Source organism: Triturus cristatus, chromosome 9 (genome assembly GCF_964204655.1).
Source record: "Triturus cristatus chromosome 9, aTriCri1.1, whole genome shotgun sequence".
Lineage (NCBI taxonomy): Eukaryota > Metazoa > Chordata > Amphibia > Caudata > Salamandridae > Triturus > Triturus cristatus.
The window spans coordinates 883,769,540-883,783,146 of record NC_140592.1 but is presented as its reverse complement, the minus strand read 5'-3'; the positions used below and the strand labels follow the sequence as shown (position 1 = coordinate 883,783,146).

The 13,607-nt window shown below is 46.5% G+C and overlaps 1 protein-coding gene across 1 annotated transcript in view; it reads left to right on the top strand.

The window, feature by feature from the left end:
- LOC146799019 (cholesterol 24-hydroxylase-like) overlaps positions 1–13,607 on the top strand; it is a 263,806-nt gene that overhangs the window by 36,577 nt on the left and 213,622 nt on the right. Inside the window, exon 4 of the mRNA XM_085626414.1 lies at positions 13,530–13,603. Coding sequence (XP_085482540.1) covers positions 13,530–13,603 — 74 coding nt within the window. The remainder of the gene's footprint in view (positions 1–13,529; positions 13,604–13,607) is intronic.

Genomic DNA, 13,607 nt, shown 5'->3' with positions numbered 1-13,607 from the left:
TTCAGATATTCGGGGTCTATGAGTCCGCCTGCGAGCGCACCCGGGCTCTTTTGTGGTCTGCACATTTGGCTCAAGGATTGGTCAGCTAAGTGTGGAGGCCAGTTGTTTATGGGGGTTTATAAGGGTCCAAGTACGTGTTCAGAGCTTCCCACAACCCCCTCGAGGACGCTTTCCTGGGTGAGTGCTGTAGCGCGATGCTGTTCGCTCCTCTGAGGTGTGTGACCCAGTTGATCCATCCTTTATAGTTAGTTTTACTTGTGTCTTTCCAGTTGGTTAGTACCATTTTAACCGCTGCTGTCAGTAAAAGGTCAATTAGGTCTTTATCCCGCTCCGAGCTCAGATTCGTGCGTATAACCGCCGTTGTGAGGGAGGAGATTTCCACCGCTATTTTGCAGCTAAACACATTATTGATGAAGTCAAATACCTTTCCCCAGAATACCTTGAGTGTTGGGCATTTGAAGATAAGGTGTGCTAGATCCTCCTTCACTTTGTTACAGTTCCAAGAGAGGGGGTCCTCCCTGAGTCCTAGTGGGTGTAGTCTGGCTGGGGTCCAGAAAGCTTTGTGGAGCAGCCAGAGTTTAGTTTGCGCTAGAACTGGGGTGATCTTATTACACGTTGCCGAGGCCCACAGAGTTTCCCATTCCTGTTCATTTAGCGGGGTGTTGGACTGTTTGTTCCAGTTTGCTATTGTTTTTTCATTAAGTTTGTTGGTTTTGGGGCGTAGTAGCTTGTATAGTTGCGAGACTTGGTGTCCTATTTTGTTAATGTTTGTGACATATCGCAAGATTGAGGGTTGGGCGCTAGTTAGTTTACTCTTTGATAGGGCTGTTCTTATTTTCAGGAATCTGTAAAGATCTATGTCTTTTAGGTGGTGTCTTGATTTTAGTTCGGAGAAGGTAATGGGGTATTCCCCATTCTCGAGTTGGTGCGGGTAGCAGATATCTTTTTCTATCCATGTGTTGAAGGTAAGGCTTTTCCCCTTGTACTTAAGCTTGCTATTCGCCCACAGTGATTCTGACTTAGACCCTTTGATGCTAACTTTCATCTTCTTATCAACTTTTAGGAGTGCTATTTTAGTGTTTTTAAAGATAGGTTTGGATGTGTGGGGGTACGAGTTTGCCGTTAGTTGGGCCAGTGGGCTCAGGTTTTTCAAAATAGCTTTCTCTACCTGGAGCCATACTGGTGTGTATTCGGTCGCCGGGTCAACTCAGTAAACTCCCTGTTTTGCTAGAAAGGGTAGTTTGAACACCCTAAAGTCTGCTAGATTTACCCCTCCTTGGGTTTTCTCTAATCTCAGTTTCTTTATGCTAATTCTTGCCTTTTTACCGCGTCAGAGGAATCTGGTGAGCATGATATCGATTTTCCTGTGGAACTCGTCTGTGAGTAGGAGTGGGAGCATGCTTATGAGGTAGTTAGTCATTGGGGTGATCATAATTTTTATTGTTTCGATTCTTCCCCACCAAGTTATGAATTTGGGGCACCAGGAGTCCAAAAGTTTCTTAATTTTTTCTAGTAGCGTCTTCTCATTGTAGTGTAAGGTGTTGATTAGATCGGTACCGAAATATATTCCTAAGTATTTGATGTGACCCGTCTGCCAGGTCAAGCCCGAGTCCCCTAGTATATCTCTCGTGCAGTGGATGTTTAGTGGTTTACATTCAGATTTATCATTGTTTAGTGTTTACCCTGATAGCCTGGAGTATTCTGCTATTATGGTCATCAGAGCCCTTATTGAGGGCTTTGGTTGTTCTGTTACTATCAGTATATCGTCTGCGTAGGCGGCTAGTTTCACTACGGTTCCATTGATGTCGACCCCTTTTATGCTAGTGTTTAGCTTTATGTCCTGAATGAGGGGTTCAAGGGCCAGTAAGAAAAGTGCCGGTGACAGTGGGCATCCCTGTCTGGTTCCTTGCTGCAGTGTGAAGGGGTCAGAGAGTGTGCCATTAACTGTGATGCAGGCTGACGGTGCTTGATAAAGGGCCATAGTCATTCGTGTATATGACTCCCCAAGGTTGAAGGCCTGCATACAACGCTCTAGGAAGGCCCAGGAGACCTTATCAACGGCCTTTTCTGCATCTAGGGCTATAGCTACTGCCGGCACCGGTTTGGCGTGCACTTGTTCCAGTATGTGACATAAAAGCCTGGTATTACCGCTAGATTTACGGTTGTGCATGAATCCGACTTGGGATTTGCTTATTAGTTGGGGAAGGACCGTGTTTAGTCTGACCGCTAGGATTTTGGCGTAGATTTTACAGTCCACATTGATGAGGGAAATGGGTCTGTAGTTTTTGGGTAATTGGTGGTCTTTACCCTCCTTTGGGATGACTATTATACTAGCCTCTGTCATGGATTGAGGTACTTTCCCTGTAGTTACAGCATGGTTAAAGACCCTTTTCATGGTTGGGTTAAAAAGGTCTTATAGAAATCCGCTGTGTACCCATCTGGCCCAGGGGCCTTATTTTTTTTCAGTGACTTGACAGCCATTTTGATTTCCGTGCAGTTGATTTCCTGGCCTAGCCTTATTGTGTCTGCAGTGTTTAGCTTCGGGAGCCCTATTCTGTCAAGATATTTTGTGCATTCTTCTTGGTTGAGGTTCTGGTCATTCCTATAGAGCTCTGAGTAGAACTCTTGGAAGGTCTTGGGGATATCCTTGTGTCTTGTGTGTGTTCTATTGTTTGAGTCAGTGATAGATGAGACCGCAAACTGGTTGCGTTTGTGTTTCAGGTAGGAGGCAAGAAACTTCCCAGCTCTGTTTGCTTCGCAAAGGTTAAGGGCTTTGCACTTATTGAACCACAACCCTGCTCTCTCACTCAGGATTTTGTTGTACTCATATTTGCTCTGTGTTAGTCTCGCTAGGAGTTCTAATCTTTTTATCTCTTCCTCGAGTTGGTTTAGTCTCAGGTTCGCATTTTTGATCACTTTTACCTTAATTCCAATTATTTTACCCCTGACTTTTGCTTTTAGGGCCTCCCATAGTGTGCTAACACTAGTCTCTGGGGTATCGTTGTGGCTTAGGTAGTCTTTTATGGCACACTCGATTTCCTTTTTGTTTGCTGGGTCTGATAGAATTTCACTGTTAAAGCCCCATCTCCTGGGGACAGCTTCGTTTTGGCAGCCGCTTATTTTTAGGCTGATGCATGAGTGGTCTGAAACTAGTCTTGGCGCTATTTTGGAGTGTTCGATTAGGTGTGTGTGTGTGCCCGAGATTAGTATGTAGTCTATCCTGGTGTAGGAGTTATGGGGATTGGAGTAGAAAGTGTAGTCTCTAGTATCTGGGTGTTGTAGCCACCATGCATCTTTGAGGTTGAATTTCGAGCAAATGTTTTGGAGTGAGGCGTGCAAGTTGGTGGGGTGATAGTGACATGAGGATTGCCTGTCTATTATATGATCTAGTGGGATGTTAAAGTCCCCCGCCACCACCATGAGTTCGTCATGGGGGAAGTTGTCTGGCGTGTTTGATACCTCTGCCCAGAAGGTGGGGTCGTCTGTATTGGGGCCGTATATATTTGCTACGTGGAACCGCTCCTCCCCCTCCTCAGATGTAATATTAGGAGTCTGCCCTCCTTGTCGTGGGAGTGTGAGTCAATTGTTATTTTTGATCTTTTGGATATTAAGGTCAGGACCCCTCGCTTCTTTTTGTTTGCTGGCGAGCAAACCGTTTGTGCAATCCAGTTGGCTCTGACTAGTTTGGCATCTTCCTTGGATAGTTTGGTTTCCTGTAGTAGTATTATATCACCTTTGGTTTTTGCTAGGTAGTCCACTATCTTCCTGCGTTTAATGGGGTGATTTAGACCCTTGACATTGAGGGATACTATATTGAGGTCAGTTGTGAGGGTGAGTGTATTGTTATGGGCCATCAGCTATGGTGTGGTGTGGCGATTCTGTATGCCCAACACTCAAGTGTATCTTGCTCCCTCCGTTTTTCTTTCTCCCGAGGTGGACCCCCCCATTGTGGTTGCTTGGGTTGGACAGAAAACAGAGGACAGAAAACAGAGATTCTAGTGCGAATTTCCCCCCCTTCCTCTCCTCCCACCCGCCTCCCCCCCAGCAGTTACTCGTATGTCAGAGGTGCGATGGCAGGATCGCCGTTCCGCCACCCGTAGAATTGTTGTCGGGTGAGTGGCTTGCATACTCCATTGCCCTCATTGTTCCATAAGGTGGGCCTGTACAGAGATGGCATTGTGACCAAAAAGGATACGCTGCTGTGCCTTGATTGGTCCTCCTCCCTGAGAACTTGTTGGGGTAGATAGCGAGCTAGTTGGTGTTTGTGATCAGCCGTGAGGTAGATGCAGCGTCTTTATGAGGAAGGTAGTGTTTTGAGGTAGTTCCTGGTATCCATGAGGTAGATATGTTTGCATAGTCTTAATTGAGTCTTTATTGAGGTCGCTCCTTTTAGGTTGCTGCTTACCCTGTGTTCGGTTCCGGCGGTCCTCTCTTTGCGGAGCCGGGTTGTGAGGTGTCCATGTTCAGAGTTGCTGGACCATCTAGGAAGCTCACTGGGTCTCGTGGGTCAGTGAAAAAGTGATTTTTGCCTTTATCTATTATATTGAATTTTGTGGGTGCCACAAACGAGAATTGAATGTTTTTACTCCTAAGTCTTTGCCGTAGGGCTAGAAAACCTTTCCTGGTGTCGACTGTGGGTTTAGAGTAATCCTGCGTGAGGATGATCTTGTGGCCTTTCCAGTTGATCTGATGATTTTTGCGGGCATAGTTAAAAATGTCTTCTGTATGCTGCGATCTCAAGGGCTTACATATGATAGGCCACGCTGTTTGGGATGTTGGCAATTTGAAAGCGGGAATTCTGTAAGCCCTATCCAACTCGAACTGGCGAGTGAATTTTAGGTTGGTGATTTTGGGAATCAGGTCATCAAGGAATGCTGAGCAGGACCCCGCCGTGTTTTCCGCCCCTTCCGGGATCCCAAGTATGCGGATGTTCCCTCTGCGGTTCCTGTCTTCCATCTCCACTGTCTGCTTTTGGAGCGTTTCTGCGATCTTCGATATTGACTTCACCTCCTTGCTCACGTTGTGGGTAGAGTCCTCTACGTCGCTAATCCTTTGCCGCGAGTCTAATGTTCACTGAGTTCAGATCTGCTCTGACTGCAGCGATCTCTAGTTGGATCGTGTCTGTGGTGAGTTTTGTGGTTTTCGTCAGGTCGTGCACTTCCGCTAGTGCTTTTTAGGATCATCTCGAGGGTGTTATTTATGTCCGGTTTTTGTTTGATCAGTTGTTGTTGCTGTAGTCTCATTTCTCTGTCTGCCATGTTACTTATCCTGTTTTGCTTGCTTTGTTTATCTTCCTTGCTCTCTTGGTTTTTCCCTGTGTGTCGCTTTTCACCTCCCCTTTCCCTGTGATTCTTCTCTGCCTTAGCTTCTCTCACTGTATCATCGCACTCTTTATGAGCTTTGCCTCTCCGTTTAATTGTCTGCTGTTTCCTTCAAGCTATTTGCGGGGACCTCCTTTCTGGAGAGCTGTCTGGGTGCTATGTTTTGGGGTCACCCACCTGCCCTTGTCGTCTTTGCTCCTGCGATAGCTTTTCTGTGCTGAGTGGGATGTAGATGTTAAGTCCTCAGGCCATCTGTGGATTCTCACTGTTTGTCACAAAGATCCAGCACCTCTTGTCCACTTGTAGCTCTGTCGCCCCCTTTCTGTCCTCCCTATTGGAGGGCTTGAGCAATTCTCGCTGGGATCTCCTACTGTGTTGTTCTAGCTCAGTATTTGGTTCCTGTAGTTCATTCTGGTGGGGTTTACCTTGGTGCTTCTTTCTGCAGTTTTTGTAGCGTGACTTTTGCTGTAGCGCTATTTGTTCACTCGGCTCCTACCGCTCATCGCACTATCGTTTGCCACTTCAGGGCATTAATGGGATGCCCCCCATTGCTGGAGTGCTTTTAGGGCACTGTTCCTGTTTCGGTTTTTCGGTTACAGGGTGCGGATGCACGGCGAGCTCACGTTTCTGACCTGTGCTGTTTCTTTCTTTGTTATTAGCGACCGGGCTGTCCGCTCCTTCCCCTGCTTCTCCCGCTCTTGGTGCGTAGCCTTGCGGTTTCGGCGAATGTGTGCGCTCGTGAGCAGTGCGCACTACGCTGTGGATAACCGTTGGCTCACACTCACCTTGTGTCTTTCTGCCTTCCCCCTTACTGGCCGGTGTTTGCTGCCTTTGTGCGCAGAAGGGTCCGTTCTCTTCTCAGCGCGATTCACTAGAGACCCTGATCAGTTTCATTTTCCTTTTCGGTATCGCCCACTTGCTTCATTTGCCTTTGTCTTGCTTCACCCCTTATAGTCCGTTCAGCATGACCTCCCCTGGTAGTCTACCATTGGGCTGGCCGCCATCTTGGATTGGGTGTCTCTTGTAGCACGATCTGGTTGGAAACTGTTGATGCTTCTTTATGCAGTTTTCGCCGCGTGCCTGTGTCTTAATGCTGCAGCGCCACTTGCTCTTTCGCGCGCTGCATCGCATTTGGCGATGCAGCGCGCGCAACGAAATTCGTTTTATTATTTTTTTGTGTGAAGAGTCACATGCATCTCCAAGTACTGGAAGCTCACTCTGCACACCTTAAGCTGCCCTGCCACTCTTTGTCTATCGACTGACCTATCAAGGAGACCAGGACTGATTTAGGCCAGTACATTTTAAGTCCTGAAGCATCACTGTGGAGTACGTGGAATCGTAAGGGATGGTCTGGAGAGGTATAAAAGAAGTTAATCCGCTTATAATGCAATGCGGTTCTCAGTCATGAACCCCCAAACCTGAGATCGTCATCGGACCCATGCTGCCAAGGGCTCTATCACCAGTGTGAAAAGAAATGCTGACAAGGGGCACCCTTGACGGGTGCCCCAGACGATCGCGAAGGGGAGGATAGGGCTCCATTGAGATGGACTTGAGCTCTGGGGTTGGAGTATAGAACTCAAATGAAGGAACTGAACTGAAGCCCCAAATCCACCTTAACCATCCCATCCTCAAAAAGGCCCAGATAACCAAGTCAAATACCTTCTCGAAATCTAGTAGAAGGAGGGCTGTTGAGTACCCCAGCAAGGAGAGCCAAGCCAGAGCCATGTGCACTCTGCAGAGGCTGTGTCTAGTGCTCCTGTGGAGCATGAACCCGCATTGGTCTGGGTTGATCAGCTATGAGAGGACCCGAGCAGCTGGTTATCTAGTATTTAGTGAAAATGTTCACCTTGGAATCAATGTGTGAATTAGGGCGATAGGAAGCACGTCGATTCAGATACTGGCCCAGTTTAGGCAAGACCACTATTTTTCCAGATCGAGCTCGGGAGGAAAATGAGCTTTATCCACCACCTCTTGATAAAGGCCCAAAAGGTGAGGAGTCACGTGGGCCTGGATGTGCAGATAATATTCCCTGTGGAACCCATCTGGGCCTGAGGTTTTCCTAGAGTTCATGGCTTGAATGGACAAATACATTTCCTCTCTTGTAAGGGGTTGGTCCAGGTGCACCTTATCACTCCTTGATAGCTTGGACATAGGTATGTCTAACACAAGTGGAGTGGCAGCCTCGCTTGGGGGGCACTTACTGGGGGGTTAGATGTCACCATAGTAGGCTGCAAACGCAGCCGGTTTGTTGGAGGCCATCTCCGCCACCACACCCACCCCAGTCTCAATAGAAGGAACAGTTTGGTAGGCCACCCCTGCATCGCTAACCAGTGGAGGAACTTGCCATACGTATCCTCCCACTCAAAGACTAATCATGTCGAGCCCATGCAACATTGGATGGCCACCTCAAGAGTAGGTGCATCTCCTGTAAGAGCAGAATCGCAGGCAATGCCATTTGTAAAAGGGGAGTGTCGCCCCCCCATATAAAACGATCATTGAGATCATTGATGTTCCATGTCATTAGCATATAGATAGCCATCAAAAAGGGTGAGGCGTAAGTGACGAGTGCCAACCTCGCTTCATTTGTGCTTGGGTAATGGCAACCTAAACTTGATGTGGGTATAGCATGCAAGTACAGTGTCCATGGTCAACACAATGTTATCATGCCGAGAAAGAAATATTCTAAACAAAAACGTAAGAAACCCCAAAACAACAACCACATTGAATGGTAACATTCCCCCAAGGAACCTCCCACCCCACACTTACCCCCAGCAGCATCTGTTGCCCACCCTCGGGAACAATAACTCAAACTTAGGTGGAAGTCCAGAAGCCTGCTACCTGCATAGATCCGCATCAACCCATCATAAATGAAGGCGACTGTGGTGTTAACGTGAAGTAACATGGAAGAGTCAGGGAGGCTTCATGCCCTATCCATCAAATCTGCGGACAGATTGTGGGCTGTAAACTGGCTGGGCAGCTGCTGCTCTGATTCTCCCTGTGACCGTGAGGCCCTGATCCCGAGTGTGGGTCCCTTACCTGCGAGCCGGAGTCCGCAGTTCACCCCCGAGTCTCCGCTTCTGCGGCCTCTGGTGGTGAGCCAGGAGCCTGGCATGGTGCCTACAGGAGCCCCCTCTGCCCCCACCTTACTCCGGAGCCAGGTTGATTGTCAGGGCCCGCTGATTTTTCGCCCACTCCCAGGCCGATTCTGGGTTGTCAAAAAAGACAGTTTTGAAATTATGAATGACCTGGAGACGTGCCGGGAACATCAGCATATAGTGCAAGTTCCTAGCTTGGAGCTGCTCTTTGACTTTGGTGTAGAATTTCTGGGTTTGCAGCACCCAACATGTGTAGTCCTGGAATAATCCCAAATTGTCGAGCCTCTTCCAGGATTTGGTCTCTGTAATTCAGAATGTAGGCAATGATCGGTAACGGTGCCCCCACCCCCCGGGGCAGCCTAGGTGCCATGGACCTGTGGGCTCATTTGATCACAAAGCACGAGGACAACTTGAAGCCTGGCAACCATGAGGCGATCCAGTCTTCCAGAAAGCGCTCCAGAGCCAAATCCTCTATGACCTTTGGAAAGGCCAAAAAGTGAAGATTACAGTGCCGGGCCCTGTCTCCGCAGCTTCGACACATTCCTCCAGTTGTCAAGTCGTGCCTAACAATCGGGAAACTGTGGCCTGTAGTTCACCCAGTGTTTCCTCCACTACTGACAGGTCCCTACTGACTACTTTGGCCTCCGTCGCCCTATCCGCCACCCCTCGCAGATCCTGCTGCAGGAGGGACACCTCCACCCAAACTCACCAATTTTGGACTTTAGCGCCAGTTGGGAGGCCTAAATCAACAGCAGGATGACCCCGGTGTCTCCTATTGGAAGGGGGTGTCGGGGGCAGTCGCCAGTTTTTGGGCCCACGGTTGCTCGATTAAGGGGCAGTGAATTTGTCAATTTTGGGCTGGCCCTGCGCCACTGCCAGCTTGTCTCGGCCTGTAGCTGAGTGATACTGCCAGCACAGCTGCGCAATGGCGAAGTCCTTGGCGAAGGATGTGTTGGGCAAAGGCTCCCAAGGTTGCAGGGCCACCCCGATCCACAGCCGACTTGCTTCACCAAACCTCTATGTGGACAGCACGTGCAGCCAGAGCTTGCCCCCAAGCCAAGTCTTCTCCCTCTCACCTGGGAGGCACCTTGTGTCTGTTGGACTATATGTCAGTCTTCTTGCTGAACTGTACTTAGTTCTGGCTAGTTGTTAGTTTTGGAAGAAGACTTTATGTTGATCCTCTCACACTGTTTAACTATGATTTACTATTGAGATTTTGTTTCATGATTGACTAACTAACTACTTTTTGCATTTTATAATGATCTTAATTTAGAATAAACCTTTATAGTTTTGACTTGAATTATTGTCTTGTGAACGTTTATTAATTAGCACAAATGCTTGGGCTTATGAAAACACACTAGGCATTTTGAAGATTCAGACAGTCCTGATCCTGCACGTAAACCCTCTAATTATTTAATTTGAGGGTCAACAGATGTTTGGTAGAGAACCCTTGGCAAAAATAATGTGCTAATTAATTAACAAAAATGATTAACCTAAATAGTTACACATTTTTGGTGGCAGAAAGTTAGAGAATTATGTGATCATTTGGAATATTACTTGAGTGACTGTAAATGATGTTCGAATGTGAATATTAATAAGAATCCAAGTGATGTGTTGTTGCGCAGTGATATCTAGTGTTGTGTGTTGTCCAAATCTTGTCACCAGACTGAGGTGTGATGTTATTTGGTGATTTGTTTTAGTTTTTGTGCTATGTTAATGGTGTTTTGTTATGCACAATGTTGACATTTTAATAGATGTATTGCTTCACATTGTAATGTGTTGCACGAATTTCAAAAGCTTTGCTGATTGCATTTTAATGATGAGTGTTAGAAATGGGGGGTCTCTAATTGGCAGAGGTAGGTACCTTTGTCCAAATAGCTTCTATTGCTTCTAGTGAGGGTAAGGGGGATACACATTCTAGATAACCCCTGCTAACCCCCCTTAGTAGCTTGGCACGAGCAGCAGGCTTATCCAAAAGGCAATGTGTAAAGTGTTTGTACCAAAGATCACAGTAACACAGCGATAACACCAAAAATGGACACCACACTGGCTTATAAAAATAAAGTATCTTTATTTAAACTTAACAAGACCAAAACAACAAAAATCCAACATACAAGTATTAAGAAAAATGCCTTTCAAAAGGTTTTAGCAACTGAGTCCATAGAAAACTAGGGATGCGTGATTTTTTGCAAAGTACCTGTTGTTGCGACAAAATTCAGCAAGCCAAATAGTTGCAGCGATAGGAAGTATGGAAAAACAAAGAGATTTTCTTGTTATTGCGTTGCTTTCTATCTCCCAGCAGCAGAAACAACCTCCAGAGGCCCCACACAGTCACAGGCACTTATTGGCAGGTCAAAACTCCCAGGAAGGAAGTTCAGGTGAGCTGGGGGTGAAGTTTTTGTGTTCCTGAGACTTCAAAACAGGAGGCAAGCTCTACTCAAGCCCTTGGAGACTTTCTTCAAAGCAGTGGACACAGCACACAGCAAAGTACTTTTCCTTTCCTTGGCAGAAGCGCAACCCCAGACATACAGCAAGGGCAGTACTTCTCCTCAGTTTCTCCAGCTCTTCTCCTTGGCAAAGGTTCCTCTTGATTCCAGAAGTAATCTAAAGTTCAGGGGTTTTAGGTCTAATACTTATACCCCAAAATGTCTTTGTTCTCTGTGTGCAAGGGTCTCTGAGAACAGCCCAAAACAGTTCTGTCCTCTCTGGTGCAGCTCCCTGGCAGGAGGTGGAGACAGCATTGTGTAATGCAGACATGACCTATTCAGGTGCAAGGGAAATCTCCTCCCACCACTCTAAATGCACACCGGGCCTATTCAGGTGCTAGTGAGAACTCCTCCCCATACTCTGAATGCAGCCCAGGTCTATTCAGCCTAGCCCTGACTCATTCAGGAAAGGCAGGACCCACACATCAACCCCCCCGGCTGTCTGAGGGAATGCACCTCCCCAGCCTCTGTCACTACAAAACCAGACAGTCAATACACAAACAGACAGGCACACAGAATGGTTCAGAGAGCATAAACTTTATTTATGTATCTTATCCCTATGAGAAGATAAGCTTTGAAAATGTTACAAAGCATTCCCCATTCCCTCCTATGGGGCAAGATAGCCTTTCAATAGTGAAAAATGAAATTGTCAGTATTTCACTATCAGGACATGTTACATACATCAGTATATGTCCTACCTTTCACATATACTGCACCCTGCCCGGGAGGGGGAGTTACCTTGGGCCTACCATAGGGGTGTCCTATATGTAGGAAAAGGGAAGGTTAGGGCCTGGCAGGTGGGTGCCCTTGCCAAGTCGACATGGCAACTAACAACTACGCACAGACACTGCAGTGGCAGGTATGAGTTACCTTTTCAGAACCGAGCATTCAAGATCAAGGTGATGCAGCACCCACGCTTCTGACTCAAGATTGAGCAGGAAGTACTTTCACTTATATATTGATTGTAAGCAGAATAGGGAATCAAAAGACCTTGAACCACGTCAAGTTGATTTACATTTTAAAGAGCTATGAGGAAAGAAATGAGTGGGGATTGTTCACTGAATGACTGCTTTGCAGTATCATTGAAATCCCTGAAACCTATCCTAGTGTTTAATGAATAGCACAGACCAAAATGAAAGACTCTGCCCAGCACTTCCTAAGTGTGATGTTGTAGTGGTGTTATGTATGTCTGCCCTTGCAATGCACACTCGCCTGGATTTCACTTTCCAGTTTTCCAATTAGATATTCATAATTATATTTCTCACTTAATATTGACATTTGGGTGCAGCAGTACAGCGCTCAGTCACAACGCACCTTAATACAGTCATACAGGAAGACCTGGTAAGCGCTGTCCAGTTTCGACTCTGTACTCCAGTGCATCAGGCTCAGGTAATGTTCATGTGTTTATTTTCAGGATTTTACCTTGTTTAGTTTGTAAACAAAGGAAAAATCCTGAAAACAAACAGGAACTCATATAGCTCACGAATAAACAATACAAGCCAGTATTACTTCTTACACTTTCCGTTTTGTTTTGTTACAGGAATCTTTTGTACATACACATACTGTTTTTTACTGAACAAAGACATCGAGAAGCATTGATATCATGGACTGGTGCTATGCTTTAAATTAGGCCTTACATTATTGAATTACATCTGAGATTACCACAGGACAGTCATTGTGTCAGCCTTTTTTTGCAGGCTTTGAGTTGGGGCTGTGTAGAGAGGCACTGGAGGGTTTTCAAAGGTCTTGTGCACTCAAGGACACTGTTCTCAGGGGCCTGTTGTCTACAATTTCTGAGAATTTAAAGAAAATGTGTCATAATCTTTATACAGGGTCCCAAAACCACAGGCCAAGCCCAGGAACTGGTTGCATTTCCCAGTTGAGACTGAGAGGCATATTTACAATATTTTGGCATAGGGCATTACGGCAAGCCATCTAGCTGTGCTGCCCAACGTCATATCTACAAGATACGGCGCATTCCTGTCCTTTCTGCCAGTGCGGCACACAAATTGCAGCTGAGCGCCAAAGCAGGAACTCTTGCACCAAGGTGCAAGGGTGTCTGTGTTATTGGCATGATTGCTTTGGTGCAGGAAGGGACACCTTCCTGCACAAAAAACATCAAAGGAGGCATTTTCCTCAGCAACCCCATGGAACACCCTTTTCACGAAGAGCGAGGCATTGCCTTACTCCATATTTACAAGGCCATGAAAAACCATGCAGGGCGGCTTTGCGTGCCCTTGTATGGGCTGGCACACTGCGCCTCTGATGAGTCATGAAAGTGACGATCTGGCGGCGTAAAAGTGCCACTGGGGGCATTGTAAATATGCCCCTGAGTGTAAGCTCCCTTGTGGTAAAGAGTCATAGTTAATGCATTGAGCACTTATCAACATTTTCTCCCCTTTTGGTTTAGGACATGCAATATGCTTCCTGCAGCTTTCATCTTTTTGATGTATGAATGATATTGTGACTATGCCTCCAAAAATATGCACCCTAATGCTGATTTAAAACAATGTCAGCATCCAACTACTTACTCCATGTTTAGTTGACTTATTTTACAAAGACTTCATACATATTTTTCTGTGACAGCTCAATGAAACTAAAACACATATTTATCTCTTTGCTTCTAGGAATTCCTGATGTCGCCAAACTATTCAAAGGATCCACTCGCTTATAAAAGCCTTTTCGCAGTGTTTGGTGAAAGGTAA